At 46.9% G+C, this 18,454-nt stretch overlaps 1 protein-coding gene across 2 annotated transcripts in view; it reads left to right on the forward strand.

The window, feature by feature from the left end:
• Positions 1 to 18,454, forward strand: part of LOC142572701 (activating signal cointegrator 1 complex subunit 2) — a 72,296-nt gene that overhangs the window by 40,465 nt on the left and 13,377 nt on the right. For both annotated transcript variants that reach the window (XM_075682001.1, XM_075682002.1), the window contains 4 exons: positions 427 to 633; positions 3,695 to 3,804; positions 16,120 to 16,218; positions 16,394 to 16,585. In XM_075682001.1, coding sequence (XP_075538116.1) covers positions 427 to 633; positions 3,695 to 3,804; positions 16,120 to 16,218; positions 16,394 to 16,585 — 608 coding nt within the window. The remainder of the gene's footprint in view (positions 1 to 426; positions 634 to 3,694; positions 3,805 to 16,119; positions 16,219 to 16,393; positions 16,586 to 18,454) is intronic.

The raw sequence follows: 18,454 nt of genomic DNA on the forward strand, positions 1-18,454 counted from the left end.
TGATTGGAGTCAGCTGAGCTCCTTGGTACACAGCTAAAGTGAGTTTAACAGCTGAACTGCAAAAAAGAGATAAAAAAATATCATAAAGACACAGCTGAACTATCAACTGACTATCAAATAGACAGCTGAACACTCATCTGTGTCTTTGTCTTGTCGTCCTTTTGCCCTTTGACATCAGTTCAACTGATCACTTGAAGGGCCAGTGGCATCCTTCTCTAGCCTTAATTTTGTACCTCATTTGCTACTCACTTCAGCTTTGTTATATGGATGACTTACCAGCCCTAGGCTTGGAACTGACTTGAGCTCCTTGCCTACTGCTTGTTGTGCATTCAGTGCACAGACAGGTTACATCTTCATCTTGGTTGAACTGTCTCGCATTCTACCAACATTTGGGCATTGTTTTCTTTTCCATTGTGCCACGAGCAGGATGCGGCAGCCAACCCAAGGCAAACAGCTAAAGTTCCTGCATTCCAAACCACTAATGGGGCCGTGGCAGCAGCTGCTGAGCCCAGCAAGGCTGGTCCAGCAGAAGAAGAGCTAGGGGCTTGTGGTGGGGAACCACCAGCAGTACTATCATCGGAAATTCTAAACCTGACAGAACTCTTCCCAGATCTCTCACCGGCATTCCTAAAGGTTTGAGAGACACCACATATTTCTTGTTGCTTTTTTTCTCTTGCCTCTGACAGCATGTTTGTCTCAGCTATTCTGTTCTGTTACCAATGAATACACCAGAAGTTAGTCCTAACAGTGTGAATTTCTCCTGCTATATTCATATGCTGGGTGTGTAAGGCATCGGAGAATAGTCAATAGACAATAACATAGCCATTTTATCTGTCTAAGAGCTTAAATCTTTAAGGACTCGACATATAAATACAAAGAAAAAACTGCTTATTTTGCTTAATACAGTTCACAGTTATTGAGCAGTTTGTTTATTACAAAGTGCTTAAACTGCTTATTATACAGTAATCCTTCGTTATGACGAAGTCAGCAGGACAGCAAAAAAAATTTATTATCAGTGGTAATTCAATATAGGCGACCACTCGAGAAAAGCTAAAGCAGTCGAGCTTTAATTGTGCCACAACTGCAAGGAAGTCAAAATACAATGTATTCACTGAAGCGAAACCTTATATTCAGGTGTAAAAAAGGCAGTGAGCTTTGGCTGTTTCAAGTTTTTATAGAGCGCGAGCAACCCTTGCTCTAATTTGTCAAGCATTGCACAAGGCGGGGGTCGTCACCCTTGTATTCAACTTTATTTTGCAGCAGGCGTAGGCACTCCCGCGTTTGCACCATAGTTGGCCCTTCACGGGGCTCGTCATCCGCCAGCTCTTCGTCCTCGTTGGGGCCACCAACAGTGTCAATTTTTTCCGCATCCGTCGTGGGGGCGACGACGGGATCAGCAGCATCAGCCAATACGATTGTCTCGAAGTCATTTTAAACCTCTTGGCCAGCAATTTTATGAACAGCCTTGTACAGATCGCAGCAAGTCCGGTCATCATCAGCCTTTTCATCGTCGGGGTCACTGACAACGGTGTGGTAAAAGCTGGCGTGCTCAAAGCAGTTGGTGACTTTTGAAGGGGCAAGTTCTCTCTGTGGAAAGTTCAGCAAATGGATCGTACCAAGCCAGTCAATGTTCTGCCTCTTACTGGCGTCATACGCTGTGAGCATACGCTGCAAAAGAGCCCTGTGGTACAGCTTCCAGGTGGTCTCAGTGATGCCCTGATCCATTGGTTGCAGTACCGCGGTTGTGTTTGCAGGCAAAAATTCCACAGCGATCGCCTTGAGTTTTTCGATCTTCCCATGGCGCGGACAATTGTCAATTATGAAAAGCACTTGCCAGTTCTTCGCGTCGAATCATCTCTCCAGAAGGCGCGTGTAGTCCGCGCCATTGACAAATGTCTACGAACAAAATTCAGTGATGCTACCACGCATTTAGACCGTTTGTCTAAAGTGAGAGGGAGCGAATCGAGCATGACCGGCTCGAAAAAAATCGCTGGGAAAACACCAGCTTGTGTTGGCCTGCCATGTTGACAACCTGACTCGCTGCTGGCGACGCTCGGATTTTTCATGTTTTTGGCAAATTATCGGTTGATTTGCACTGTCCAAAATGCAACGAAGCTAAGGGTGGCGTTTTATTACGATGCAACCGATTATGGCAAGCAGTGAGCAAATTTCTAGACCAGCTTCCCCAAAGTCGTCTTCCCTGTTAATGTAGCTGTTCATGTCGAACATGGCACTTATAATCGGAGGGCTTTTGTGCTTTTCGGCACGTTTCAGTACCAGAAGTGCTCTTAGAGCGGTAAAACTTTGCTCATCGAGCACACCCCATGGAATGCTATGATGCAAGTCTGCCCGCAGTCTTTTGGTCACTTTTCGGCATCCAAGAGACTGGTTTTCTGGCATCGCAAAGCATCAGGAAAACTTTTTTTCGTGTGGATTCTATCACGGGGGACACCAGCAATGCGATTGAGACCGAGAATAACGGTTCGGGCACGCTGCACCATGGAATTTGACAGCTTCCGTTCGCACTGCAGTAAACAGCTGGGAGCTCTCGGCACTCGTTTGGTACCCATTGCTAGGCGATCATCGGTCCTGGTTTTAGTACTTTTGTGGCCTGTTCTGTGCCCGCATGAGACTAATTCGTCAGCGGTATTAATTTGACACTGCATGCGCAAAACGGTCACTCCCGCCAAGCGGCAGCATTGCCTTCGCTTGTCACTTTGCTCTAAGCGGGTCAAGCTCTTCGTGCGCTTCGAGTAATGCGGCTTAAAATGCATACGTATGGGTTGGGCCCAGAAGAAATTCTGAATAAAGTGATATTTCGAGTAAAGTGATTTCGTTATAATGAGGGATTACTGTATATACATTTTGCAGAAATTTTTTCAGCAATAGGGGGAAAACCCCAGGCAGGAAACTTGGAAGAAGGTATTCACTGCAAGCCACATAAGGCTTCATTTGGAATTTGTATAGGCAGCTCTCATCATATGTTAACCATAGGTGCGCATTTCATTTGCTTTACGTCACGTGTGTGACACCTCTGCAGCCGGAGATCTGACATTGGTCTGTCTCCTGTAAGAGTGCTTTCAGAAGAAAGCGAGTCAGATGCCAGATTTCTTCTTCGTCCCATATTTCTGCTCCAAACCGACAATCGTTGTGTAAGTCGGTATTGGCAGAAGACGTTTAACCAGAAACGTTGCACTCAGTACTGAAACTCAGCAAGAAAGCTTTTTTTTTTTTGGTATGTTGCCTGTAAGCAACACTCGTCAATAAAGGGTTCACTTGTTCACCAACACCTCTATCACCTATCCAGCTTGCTTATTCCAGGTTATCAGCTGTCAGGTGACCAGGAGATGTAGCCGTGCTCTGTCCTAGTTGTCTTGAATGTTGCCCAAGCCTTTATCCTGCTGCGATAGATTTGTGGCTATGGCATTGGGCTGCAGAGTTTGGGGTTGCTGGTTGAATGCTGGCTTTGGCGACTGCATGCAAAAACTCCTGGGTACTTTGCTTGTGTAATGTACTGAGCTGTCCTATTTGATTCTGTCGCAGAAAATAATGTGCACATTAACACCCCAGATATTTGAACCTGTGGGGACTATCAGTCTTACCAAAAATTTATTAAATGATCTGTGCATTCTGGAGTCAGCACTTTAACTTCAGTATAATGTCCATTCACTTTTGTTTTTCCTGCACTTTGAAGGAATGCCTGAAGTACTACAGCAACAACCATGATGAAGTGGTGATGGCATTGCTGGACAATAACCTGCCACCGAGTCTTAGTCTACCTACTGCTTCCACGTCTGCACCTGCGTAAGTCATACTGCTTTTGGTAATCTTGATTGCTGGCTGTATACAGTAAAAGCTTGTTAATTCGAATTCCGCGGGGATGCTACAAAAATTCAAATTATACAAAATTCGAACAAATGAAAGTCAGAGAAAGAAATTGCTCAGATGAGGTGTGTACATAGCCCAAAGTAGTGTGAGCACGTGCACACGCAAGCTACTTCACATTGGCGGAAACAACAACGTCTATACTTCGAAGCATTTGCCAGTGTTTCGAAGTATCGTCGGCGCATTTAGCGCGCCGAGTGGCGCCGAGAAAAACAAGTGTCACAGTTTCGCCCGAAAAGCGAAGCATTGATTAGAATAGCAAATTAGTAGATAGCTGTGCAGAGTAAGGATAGTATTTTATTGGCTGTATAAACTTGTAAACAATCACTTACTAAGTAACTTAACAAGTATGATGTCACGCACGCAGAGATAAACATGAACACATCTTGCTCCATGACTGCAGAAACTCGCTGAAAAGCGCTAAAGTGAGGAAAGCAAGCCATTTGACCTTCGTACAGCTATCGCTTCAATGCGAACAAACTGTAGAAAGCACATCGCATACATAGCTACCGGCACTAGGTGCACTATGCGAACATTGCAGATTGCTTTGAAGATGAGGACCACGCAGGCGCGCACTTTGGCCACGTTGCAGATCGCTTTCAAGATACGGCACCTGCATGGCCGCGTCGTAAGCAGCAGCCACCAGAGCAAAACATCCTCCCCCCCTCCCTTCCCTACACCTCCCCCACGTGCCTCGCATGCGACAGAAGAGGGTGTGCATCCGGCCCGCCTTCCTTGCTCATCTCACGCACGCGAGATTGAGATGCGTGTGCCGGCTCACCCTCTCACACTGTCACTCGCATATACAGCATACGGCGCACGGCGACGATTTTATTGCTCTTGAGCTTTGTACGAAACCTCACAGGAGAGAAGTGACTAGCAGAAGAGGCATCGACCATGCCTGGCCAGGCGCAGGCCACGCAGCGACGCCAGCGTGCTCCCCCGCACTAGCACTCTCCCCATCCACGATGGCGCGGAGTTCAAATGATCAATGATGGTGTGGATTTCAGTGTAAATTAGCAGGATGTGTTACATATTGCTTTCAATACATTTGAAACGGCCCACGGCAGCTACTTCGAATTATCAAAAATTTCGAATTAACGACTTGTGAATTAATGAGCCTTTACTGTAGGTGGTTTGTTTTGAAAGTATTGGATGCAATCACAATGCTTAACTGAAGCTATGCCTGTGATTGGGTTATATACAGTAGAACCTCGTTGGTATGATCTCATTTTGTATGATTTCCCGGTGCCATCGTTCACAATTGAGAATGTGAAAAATTACCTAATACAGTTATGCTTCTTCTTTACCAGTTAATATGTATCTGGAAAACATGGTCTTTCGACGCCAATGTCCATTATATCACTAAAATGCAATAATGATATGTTTTCCGGTCGCTGGATCCTACGTAAACAAGAAAACGTGCGAGGCACATGCAATCGCGAGCACTGGTACCTGCAACAGCAGCTTCCCCACAGTGCTTGTCCACCTGTGTCGCATGAAAATGCCGCCATGCACTCGGTTTCCTATTCTGGTACCGGCAAATTTTCTCGCAGGTTGTCGCACGTCGCCATTCACAGCTATCACCGCCATGTAGGGTTGCCAACTGTCGAGTGGACAAAATTGGGACAGAGGGGGGTAGGACAAGGCAGCAGAACGAGGCGACCAGCTGGCAATAACTGAACCCGTCAGTGCATGGTGATGCCAGTCTGAAAGTGTAGCAAAGTTGAACAAATTTTTTCTAGCCAAATATTTTTAGTCTCTGTTTACAGCAAGGTGCAATTTGGCTGCCTAACACAACTACAGTGAAACCTCGTTAAACCGTAGTTGGCCGGAGCTCGGAAAAAGTATGTACTAAACGGTCGTACTGTTTAACCGAATTAGCCTGAAATCACCCACTTACCTGTTGAAAACGGAACTCGGAGAGAGTGCAATGAAAGGGGAAAAAACATGCAGTATTTATTCACTTCACGCCACAAAAGTGTCATTTTCGTTTGATGCCGCGGCACCTAGCACGACGACAGCGGCCTCAAACTTGCTGAAGCTGCGTGCCAGCTTTTCAGCCAGCCCCCTCTTCTCGGCAAACACTCGCATGGCAGATTCCTCGTTGGCGTTACATATTCTCCGTGCAAACGCGCAGTAGTGCTGCAGAAGTTCTGGGGCGCCTTTTACATTGCCGGGTGCCGGAGTTCGGAATACTTTTAATTTGGAATAGTTACGTTATCATGCCCTGTTCTCGTCGTGACGATTGCATTCATGAGGCTGATGTAATGAGCAGCTTCTGCCACTGTCGGGTTTGAATTGCCCGTGCTGTCGCTTTCCGTGTCATCCTCATCACTGTCGCTAGTCGACACTTCGGCAACAACAGAGGCAACGATGGCGAAAAGTCGAACCTCGTAGCCAACATCTCTTCGCCGTCGCAGCAGCGCTGCTGAGCCTAGCAACTCCTTCGCATTCCAAATGCCACTCACCGTAGTCAACAGCAGATCCCTGTCACGTGCCAGCGCCGACTTCGTGTCACGTTCGATAGCACGCACGATATCTAATTTTTCTTCTATGCTGAGCATCCGGCGTCTTTTTTTATCCGAGCTTCGGCATGACGCGAGTCCTCGCTTGCGCGACGCCACAACGCTCTCTGGCACGGCGTTGAAATGATGTTGATGTTGATTTGGCTTCGCGTGCAAACGCACAGGACACTTGGAGGCCGTTGTTCCGATCTCTGAGGCTTTTTGTTCTGCCGGGCTGCCCGATGGAGACGAAGCACCTCTGTGTTTGCGCGACGAAAAGTGGAAATGCTACATTTTAACCAATGCGTACGCAATAAGCTGGTACGGTTTATGTGGATACAAAACAGATTATGTTCAATGGCCGCTGAGTCGGGGATTTGACTTTACTACTTTTAAAACGAAACTACTGTTTAAGCGGGTACGGTTTAATGAGGTTTTACTGTACGAGTACAGATAGAGGCACTGTGAAAAGTTAGGGGCTGCAACAGAACTAGAACCTTCACAAAAATGAAACCGCCTTTACAGTCACCGACCAGTAATTTAACTCGACCAGCAATTTAATTCAGCCAGGAATGCCCAGACATCCAAATAATCAAGAATCCAAAATACCAGATTCACCTAAAGATAGGCCTAAGAAAGGTGTGCCACATTTTCAGATTGTTACTTTTACAAATGCTTTAAATTTTACGTGACTGTAGCTTAATATGTATCAGCATCTAGGTATGAAGACATTCTTAGCACAGTACCAGGCACATTATCTTATACACAGCCACCCGCCGATGGTTGGCACGCAAAAATGGACTAGTCACGCAAAATATTGCAAAAATAGAAGTCTCCTTTGAAAGTGATGGTTCGTGAATATGGCCCAAGTTTGCCACCGCTTGCCCCACATATGCTAGCCCTTAGCCTAACATTCTGCGGCCGTAAGTTTCTAGCAATGCCTTTTATCCTATTTCTTTTCAGGTTTCTCGCGCTTTGTCACTGGTCATAGCGACACACACCTGCATTATCAACGAGACCAGTTGGCCATGAACAGTAAATGAGTGGCGTGGAATCGAGCTGAAAGTGTTGCTACAAGACTGTGGCTTGTATCTCGAACATTGGCATGCTGTCACTCGGACAGACAAACGTACAGTCAATGCATGCAGCTAAATTCTCAACAACGACTGCTAGATTGGACTAGGCTTCATTAGCCTAGGTTTCACAGAGTGCTGGCGACTTGGCCGACAGCGTCTCATAACGGAAACATAGCTATTTCTGCTCGATTCAGTGGCCATATTAGCACCGGTTGTGCAGTCGCAGTCCAAGTTATCACAAGACGCGCTGTAAGGCGTCCGAAATTTCAGTCATCCTCGTACATTAAGTCTGTCACGCTAGTGGCAGGCCCGCGAGGCTGTCCAAGTAATCAAGAATGTCTGAATTATCGGTGTCTGAATAATCTGTCATTGACTGTATGTTTAATCATGACAGTGCAACAGGACACAAAAAAAGAAAGAATGTGCAAATGAGCTGTCAAGCATTATAAAGTGAAAATCTGTTTTATTTATTGTAATCCAGCAGCAAAGAAAGCAAAAATTCAGACATTAGGCCATGGACACTGGACATTTACTCAAAACTCAGGACTAATAAAGGGAAAATCACCAATTGCGCCGTACTGTGCCGAGAGGTGAACCCTTCTACATCCTGCTATACTTCAGCAAAGTATGAGAAATGTGGGCCCACCATGCACCGAAAAGGTTTCTCGGGCTTTCGGAAACGGAACTAGTCGAAACTAGAACCAGTGGCTGCGTTAGCTCCACGTTGAACCTAGTCGAGCCTCTACAATTAAGTCTGTTTCTTCTGTGAGCTCTTCTTTATTTTCAGTACCTTCCATCCCACCAGAGGCAGGTTGCTTAGGCAACGGAATAGCATCGCTTTTCAAGCAGCAGCGAGTGGCCACGCTTGTGTCGATCCAGACCCTGCGCTCCGCTCCTTTGTGACCAATTTAAAACAGTGACCGAAGGTTCAGATGCTGTATAGTGTCTTGCTTGATTTCTTTACCGTAATGTACACAATTTCGCCGATATGGTGGCCATGAAAAATTTTTTCGCTATTCGATTTGTCACTTATCCCCCACTCTGGTTGGTGAGGTGATTTCACAGCTTCAAAAATTATATGCGGCTGCTAGTTAGATTTTGGTAACTCTGTGCCAAACAGCAACTTTCGCCACTGGATGCTGATAAATCGCCTTTGGTTAAGCTTGGCTGCATCGTACGGTCGTCACAAAAATTTGCTGCGAGCCGTTGTGGTGGTGGGCAGCAGGTCATTGTAACAAGATGGCCTCCAGTATGTTCGAACCAGTAAACCGCCTTGGTGTTTGGGTGTGTAATCATGTGCTAGACTGGTGGCTGAAAGCCGAGATTGGGTCCGTGGGTGACATGCCGGCAACTGCCCCGAACACTTTTGCAAAGTTTGTTTTTGCGCTTATTGGACGGAATGGCGAAAGCTCGCGTATAGGCAGAAAGCTTCAAAGTCAGTTCCCGCATCACATCCTAATCTGGATGTGATGCAGGATGTGATGCACCTACCTTTAATGCGAAATGATCATTTGGAGTGTCAAATTGAACTATGAATATCTTGGAACAGAACCATTCTTGAAGAATCAAACAAAGTAAAGTTATCTTTGAATCACTCAAGTTTTTAATATAAAAAATATATACCATAAATCGTGAAATAAAAAAATATATATGCTGGGTCTACTTGTTCATAAGAACTGTGTCTGTCTGACTACCTGTATAAGTAATTATTTGCATAGATAGCACTAGTTTTATCAAGATTCCCATTACTTTAACTTTAGAGGAATTGTATAATCTGGAGATAATGCCATTGCAAGAACATTGCAGAAATAAAGAATGTAGACTTGACAATTACATTCAGAAAAGTAGAGGAGTGTCCACCTATTACATTAAGTTCTGCTGTATTATCAACATACCTCCTTTTTCACAGAGCGCTCAATCTTGAAGGATACATATATAGCAGCAAGATATTCAGACGCACCTATTTCGAAAAAGATATTACCGAATTTTTTTCGGAATGACTATAATGTGAAAAAATTATTTCCTGTAGCTAAACGTGTCGTTTGTTCATAAATACAGATGGGCCTGCATAAATAATTACAATAAGAATAAAAAAGTAGATACACTAAGATAGATATGTTCCGATTTGGCACTTGGGCAGTAGTCTGCATCAAAGGAATCTCTGCTCGACTCGTTTGCTGAAGAGAAACTGGCTCTCATGTCCATAGCATAATTGAGCTGTTTATATAAGCGCATGCAATAAAACTCAATGGTAGTGCGCTTGTTAGAAAAACCAAACAACTGAGAAACTTGCAGTAATCCTTTGTCACAAACCCAGCTGAGGGCAATCGGTTTTCTTGAGTCACAAGAAAAGAAACGCAGGCATGGCAGCATCGCTCGTATATGGCCGGATCATTTGTAATACCAGTGGCTGCTTGTGAACAGATGTACTATGAGAAAAAACCGAGCAAGCATCTAGTGGTGAACCTTTCAGAAATTAGAAACCAGGTAGGCATCAGTTTTTGCGACCGCAACAAACGGCCGGTGAGACAAAACCAAAACTAACCATTGTGTCCATGCACACGCGGATACGCGAGCAGTCGTTGACTTCTTGGCGTAAACAAACCTGTGAATTATATCCGAGAGTCTATTGAGCGAAAAGAAAAAACATTGCTTGCATCCACACAGGGTGGCAGCATTTGCTTGGGCAACAGAGAGTTGAAAATTTGGCGTGTTTATCAAACATACAGATGGCTTCGTAAATATACAACCTCAACCACTTCGGTCTTGTTCGGGGTGCCCTATTAGTTGCCTTTCTGACCCTCAAAAGGTTAAGTTGTGAAGGCATTTTGTTGATGCTTTCGGTTACATGATCAGTGCTGAAGCTTTAGCTGATTGCTTCTTTAGCGGTAAAATGCAGCTTTTTCACAAGTGCGAGTAGCTCTCAGGGATTCATTTCATATTTGCACTGCACGGAACATATGAACATGTGCTTGAATTATCTACTCAAGAGATACAAGCTAAAGGGATATTTAAATGCTCCGAATTGAACAACTACATGACCAGCTCTAATGTTCTGCCACGATTTCGCTCCACCGACATTCCTACAAGCGAGTATCCAGAGCGCTGCAGCAATGTAGTAGACATATCCCAGAGTCTAAGCCCCGAAGAAGTTGCTCTCCTGAAACGTGGTCTAACGTTTTGTCCGACGAACAACGCAGTAAACGAATACGAACTCCACAAAGATATAAGAGAGTTTTCACGACGCATGCGCATGAAGGAGTTCTTTTTCGATAGACCAGGAGGTGTACTGCACATATTGTCACGTACGAGTTTGTGCCGCTGTAGACAAAAGGACGGTGGGAGGAAAAGAGGAGGTTGAAGTGCCTCAACAATCGGTAGATGGTGTTACCCTCACTACTGAGCTATAACATTGTAACCGTATATATTGTAAATGCATATATTTTTTCCTCGTAACATTTTGGTGGACGTGCGGGGTACTCTCGCCACAAGTTGGCCCTGGATCTTCACAGTGGGCGTCACATAGATTCCGCTGTTATGGCTACTGACGCCTCCTCTGCCGTGCAGACACCAGCGGAAGTAGTGCTAACCCAGCTATGCCACCCAGGAATCTTCATTGGCACTGGCAAGGTCAATGTCGAAGACTGGCTGATGTTGTATGAACACGTTGGTAAGCACAAGTGGCATGCCACACTTTTGCTGGCCAACGTGATCTTTTACTTGGGAGGAACTGTGAAGGTATGGTTCGAGACGCATGAAGCTGACATTAGAAGCTGGGACTCCTGTAAGGAAAAGATACACAATCTTTTCGGAAGACCTGTGGGACGTCAAATGGAGGCCAAGCAAGAGCTAGCATCTCGTGCCCAGACATGAACCGAATTGTACGTCGCGTATATTCAAGAAGTTCTGGCTCTCTGCCGTAAAGCGGACCCAGACATGCTGGAGGCCAATAAGGTTGGACACATGTTGAAGGGCATCACGGAAGATGCGTTCAACCTCCTGCTTTGCAGGAACTGCTCAACGCTTGAGTCCATCATTAAGGAATGCCAGAATTTTGAGCAAAGGAAGAGCAAGCGCATCGTACAACGCTTCGACCGACTTCAGAAAACAGCTGCCGCTTCCTCCTGCAACAACCCTCCGGCATCACATCCGCCTACTACACCAAGCTTGACACAGGTCATCCGTCATGAACTTGAGGCTATGGCTCGAAGTTCTCACTGTCCCCATATGCATGCCATGACCATTTCGCTCATTTGAGGTGTTGTCTGGCAAGAAATTGCAAACATGGACAACCAGTCTGCTGTCCGCCCACATCCCACCCCTACTGCTCGTTTCATTGCCTTTGCTGCACCTCGACAGTCGTTCCTGAATCGATATTGGAACCCCTTTGAGTGGCGAACACCGGATGACAGGCCAATTTGCTTTGCTTCCTCCCGGGTCGGTCACATTTCCTGCCAGTGCCATAGTAGCCACAGGTACTCCTCGCCTCAACGATATGCTGATCGCCACTTCGACCGAGACCTTTGGCCTTTGTCGCCCCTCTCTGAACCATATCATGCCAGCCTTCCCTCTCGGGGACACACCACTTGCCCCTCACCCTCGCCGCAACGCCGTCAGTCCCATTCGCCTACACCTCGACATCCCTCGTCCCCGTCCTACACGGGCCGCCTCTTGGGAAACTAAGCAATGCAGCCCTCGTAGGTGAGGCTGCATTGACAACTCGGACTGCAAAACCTCTGCTGACCCCTGTTGCTCGATCGACCCTCGCTGAAATTTTTGTTGCTAATGTACCCGTTCAAGCCCTCATCGATACTGGCGCTCCGGACATGGTTATGCAATCAGATCTTCGTAGTCGTCTCCGTAAAGTCCTGACACCTGCCGAGTCGCCTGCTGTCCAAGTAGCTAATGGCAGTACAACAGCTGTGATGGGAATGTGCACCACCCGTGTTACCATTGCCAGCCGTCCAGTGTTAGTCCTGTTCACTGTACTGGCCGAGTGTCCCCACGAAGTGATTCTTGGAATCAACTTTCTGACTGCCCATTCAGCACTTACTGACTGTGCAACTGGCACCCTTCGCCTTGAATTGCCCCATTACTTTGCCGACACAACTGACGACCACAAGTCCCGACTTCGGTCTACTGAATTTGTTCGACTGCAACCTGATGCTGCGACTTACTTCCTCATGTCTTCTTCTCCACCACTTCGAGATGGTCCTTCCGTGGTGTCTCCACTTTGTGACGTCCTCCTGGCCCGTCAAATAGCACTACCAAGCTCAATCGCCCGCAGTGGTTGCTCAGTGGCTATAGTGTTTGGCTGCTGAGCACGAGGTCATGGGATTCGGCTGCATTTCGATGGGGGCGAAATGCGAAAACACCCGTGTACTTAGATTTAGGTGCACAAAATTTCCGGAGTCCTCCACTACGCGTGCCTCATAATCAGAAAGTGGTTATGGCACGTAAACCGCCCCCCCCCCCCCTTTTTTTTTTACCTAGCTCAATTGTAACTCTTGTCAACAATCAAGCGTGACTTCCTCTTCTGAACTTTTGTTCGTGTCTGCAAGTGCTTCCTGAGGGTGTATCTCTCGCGGTGCTGTCCCCTTTGGAAGACTGTAAAATAGCTGCTCTTACAGCCAAACCACGATTCGACACTGCTGCAGCTTCTGTCCCTCCTACTTCACACAACGACAAGTTTTTGCCAATGATAGCTACTGATTTACGACCTGCTTACGCTGACGCCCTTTGCCGCTTTCTGATGTCCTGTGAAGACATCTTTGATTTTGGCAATTGCCCGCTACATCGAGCCCGTGTCGTCACCCATCCAATCCACACTGGCGAAGCTTCTCCTATACACCGGTGGCCCTAACATGTGTCCGTGGCTGAACGCCAGGTGATCCAAACGGAGGTGGACAAAATGCTCTCTAAAGATATTATCGAACCTTCCTGCAGTCCTTGGGCGTCACTTGTCATGTTGGTTAAAAAGGACAATACCTGGAGATTTTGTATCGATTACCATGAGCGCAATAAGATTACCAAAAAAGGATGTCTATCCGCTTCTGCGTATTGGCAAGGTGCTGGACTGCTTACACGGTGCCAGTTATTTTTTGTCGATTGATTTGCACTCTGGCTACCGGCAAATCGCAGTGGATGAAAGAGATCGCGAAAAGACCACCTTCGTCACCCCGGATGGTCTCTACCAATTTAAAGTGATGCCTTTCGGACTGTGAAATGCCCCTGCTACCTTCGAGCGCATGACTGGCTCTCTTCTACGCGGATTCAAATGGACCACATGCCTCTGCTACCTTGATGATGTCGTTGGTTTTTCATCAACGTTTGAGAGCCACCTCCACCGACTCTCAGCTCTTTGCTGTTTTTCGACGAGCTGGCCTACAACTTAATTCTGCAAAATGCCATTTCGGCCACCGCAAAATACGAGTACGTACTTGGTCATTTGGTTGACACTGCTGGCGTCCAGCCTGATCCTGATAAAGGTTGTGCCGTTGGTGAGTTTACACTTCCGCATTCTGCTACTGATGTCCAAGGTTTCGTAGGGCTGTGTTCCTATTTTCAGGGACTTATCCAGAACTTTGCCGAAATCGCTCGTCCTCACACAGACCTCCTCAAAAAGGACACCACTTTTCATTAGGGACCCGACCAGGCTGCGGCATTTTCAATGCTTATCAGTCGCCTTGTCAATCCACCTGTGTTGGGTCATTTTGATATTCATGCCTTCACAGACGTTCGCACTGATGCCAGTGGCCATGGCATTGGCGCTATCTTGTCCCAACGACAGCGGCACACCAATCACGTGATCGCGTATGCTAGCCATCTTCCTTCAGCACCAGAGTGCAACTACTCCATAATAGACTGCCTCTCCCGCTATCCTGTTGTCCCTCCTGATGGCACCAAAACCGGTACAGATACCTGCGTTTTGTCGATCTCCGACTTCTCACGCATCATCGACAAGCAGCGTCGCGGCCCATATTCGCGATCCATCATCGAACGCCTTACCTCGGAGCAACAAGTCGTTTCCCTCCGTATATTTGTTCTCCAGGACGGGACCTTATACCGATGCAATATGAATCCACATGGTGCTGAACTGCTTCTCGTCGTTCCGCAGCATCTGAGCTCAACAATTCTCTTGCAGTTACATAATGTGCCCACTGCTGGTCATTTGGGTGTCTTCCGTACGCACCGCTGTGTGCGTAGGCAATTTTTCTGGCCTGGGCTATATCACTCTGTTCGAAGTTACGTCACTGCCTGAAAACTCTGCCAACGCCACAAGAAGTCTCCATTGTCTCCCATTCGGCACATTCAGCCTATAGATATCCCCAGTGAGCCAATTTACCGCGTCGGCCTGGACCTCCTAGGCCCATTTCCAACTTCATCCTCGGGCAACAAGTGGGTGGCCATTGCGACGGACTATACCGCACGTTATGCCATAATGCGGGCCCTCCCTACGAGCTTCACTGCTGATGTAGCTGATTTTCTCCTTCAGGAAGTGATACTATATCATGGTGCCCCATGTCAGCTACTCACTGATAGAGGCTGCTGTTTTCTATCTAAGGTTGTTGACGAACTTCTTCGCTCTTGCTCCACGTCCCACAAGTTCACGACGGCTTACCACCCATAGACAAACGGACTTACCAAGCATCTCAACCGTACACTCGTGGACATGCTCTCCATGTACGTGTCTGATGATCACCGGGATTGGGACTGCACCTTACCCTTCATGACGTTTGCATACAATTTGTCACGTCATGAGCTTACTGGCTATTCTCCGATCTATCTACTGTGTGGCCGTGATCCACTCTTGCCTCGCTGCTCCCTTCCGATGCCATCACTACCACATTCTATGCTCACGACGCCATTGTTCGCACTGACACAGCACGTCGCGTTGCCCAGGGCCGTCTCCTGGCATCTCAGACTAACCAAAAGCACCGTTACGGCAGTCGTCATCGGGACGTTCATTTCAGCCGTGGGTCACTTGTCCTGCTTTGGTTACCCTCCCGTTGCGTTGGCCTTTGTGAAAAGCTGCTGCTGCGATGCGTCAGGGCATACCGAGTTCTTCGCCTAGTCACTAGCCTCGCATATGAGATATCGTCTGTGAATTCGACGCCTTCTACCTCACCAAGATCTGATATCGTGCACCCCATTTCGTGACTGAAACGCTATAACTTGCACACTGATTCGACACCCTAGGAAGCATCGAGACGATGCTTCTGCCGCCTGGGGTTAATGTCACGTACAAGTTTGTGCGTGACAAAAGGATGTTGAGAGAAAAAGAGGAGGTTGAAGTGCCTCGACGATCGGTAGATGGTATTACCCTCACTACTTAGCTACAACATTGTAACTGTATATATTGTAAATGCATATATTTTCTCCCCGCAACAATATGTTACAAATTTAGCTGAAGCGAAATTTCAGTGCATTTGGTGAGGTTTTACGGTGTGTGTAAAAAACAGCTGCTTTCCTATGGCATCAGGTATTGATGTGTCAAATAATTGGGAGGTTTATGTGGAAATTGTTTAATTTATATAACCATAGCTCTGTCACAGTGGTCTTCAACGAGTCGTCATCATGTGCTTGTTATGGTCATGGCTTTGACTGAGAAGTATAATTGATTGATGCTTCTTTATTTTCATTTCGTCTAGGCCACTGGACCTTGAGCCTAGAAGTATTTATGACAATGATGAGTTTGACATCTTGAGAAGAAATGATGTGGACATGTCAAAAGTTCACATCGGGAAGAAGTAAGTATTGCTTTCCTGAAAGGCATCTTGCATGTTTTGAGTAAGCAATGCAGAATTCACTTCGTTGCCTGTTTTCCCATCATGTTGGCACAGTGGTATTGTGTGACTGTGGCACAGTAGGTGGGTCGCGAAGGAGCCACACTTTATTTTGACGTGGCATTTTTCTCTGGTACAGGAGCAAGACACCTAAGTCATTAGATGACAAAGGCCACGACAAGGTGCTAAAGGAGGTGTACGAGAAGTACAGCATAGTTCAAGACGTAGTGGATGGCGAAGGTGTCTACGAAGATGAATATGATGACACCTACGACAGCAACGACGTGGGTCTCGAGGAGCCAGCACCCGAAGGCGAGCTGTCCTCACGCAGGTGACAAGTCCCTCTCATTATGGTTGTTTGAGGGCTTGATTGAGTATGCCATTGAGTGAGGGCATAGGCATGTTCTAAGTACAGAGCAGGTGGGTGTGTGTTGGTATTACAACCAAAACAAAAGTGCACTTCCTTTATTGGGCATCTACCAGGGGTGTAGCCAGTGGGGGGGGGGGTTATGGGGCTTAGGCCCCCCCTCCCCCAAATTTTTTCACGCTGTCGTGCAACGCTGACCAAAACAACCTCCAGTGCCGGAAACAATTCTGGATTTTGTCTAGAATGACTTTTTCACGCTTGAAAAAACATCTCGGCACAAACATTTCGAACTCTGGCTGGATTTCGTGGCAATGCCCAGGCACCTGGAGTCACATAACTCAAGGAGACACATCTGAGCACCAAGTTTGAAGGGCGTTTTCTCCCACTGTTTTCACCCCACCGTGTCGAATGTGCATAATGCCCTCTGGAGTTCCCTGGCTGTCGCCACATCAGCCACTTGAAAGCTGTAATTATCCGTGAATTCTCTCAGAAGCATAGCAGAAACTGCAGCGCTTCCCTTTCTACTAACGTGCGAGCCCAGAGGGGACCCGGATAGAACTGTAGAAAGAAGAAGTGGAGAAGGAGATGGAGAAGAGGCAGTTCCCATATAAGAGAGGGGGGGGGGAGATGACGTGAGAAGGCAAGGAAACCCCACTACTATACGACAGCGGTTGCAGAAAAACAAGATAAGCTTAAGTTCAAGGTACGGTACAGTATGTTGCTGCTATTTCTGAAAAATAAACGCCATGCACATATGTCAAGCGGGCAACTTACGCAGGGCGTGCAGAAGCAGGGCCACATTAATTAAATCGCACCGCAGGGTCCAGGAGACACTACGGAAGCACTCGACCATCAAATCGACACTTCTGTGCCCGCCGTTTTAGCTTTACGGCTGTAGTATTGCTAGAAGTCGCGGATTTGATCCCAATCGCGGCAGCCGCATTTCGACGGGAGCGAAATAGGAAAGGCACGTGCACTTAGATCAGTTAAAGAACATCACGGTGTCAAAATTTATCCGGAGTCCGCCACTATGGCTTGCCTCGTAATCTGAGTGTGGTTTTGGCACGTACAGCCCCATAATCCAATTCCAGTTTAATACTTGTGCCACAATGTGATGTGCCATGTGAGGAAATTACAATGCTCAACCCTCTCAGAGGTTATAAAATATGGCGCACAACAACGCCTCAAGCAAACACATCTCCCTGTGTGTTCTGTGTACTTGCAGACAAACAGCAGTGGTGCAAAGAAGGTAACGTTTACCATCACCTCACCACTCTCGTGTTAGACTAAACGTTGAAGAAATTAAGCTATAGCCATCAACATTACCGCAAATTATCGTCAATCAAAGCATCCAGCACTGAAAGCTTCGCTTACATCTATTCCCGCAGTGCGTGGGATCTGCATATATTTTCTACTTTGGTTTTTATTTGCGAGGACACATTAAGCCTCTTCAATTTTCTTGTTCTCGTTGCCCATGGGCTGCCAGAGCCAGCCAGAGCGCGTGTTTTTCTCGTGTTGCCCTGACCACCACGCAGCACACTTCAGTGCATGTTCATTTTTTTCTGGCTGAGTAGATTTTGGTCTGGCAGAGTTTTGGACGCTTTCTGGCTAGCAGACGAGAAAAAGGAACAGTGGTTGTTGACTCGACGGATTGCCACGTGTTTGCAGGCATTGCCTTCACTTCGACATTATTGCAACTTTGCCAGAAAGGCTTTTGTTTGCCGGTGTAGGATACTGAGCAGTATGTGTATAGTTGTGTGTGTACCAAGCGTCTCACGTTTGCTTCGTTATTCCTTCAGTAGCCACATTAGGTGCTCAAAGTAGGCATTCGAT

Source organism: Dermacentor variabilis, chromosome 2, assembly GCF_050947875.1.
Source record: "Dermacentor variabilis isolate Ectoservices chromosome 2, ASM5094787v1, whole genome shotgun sequence".
Lineage (NCBI taxonomy): Eukaryota > Metazoa > Arthropoda > Arachnida > Ixodida > Ixodidae > Dermacentor > Dermacentor variabilis.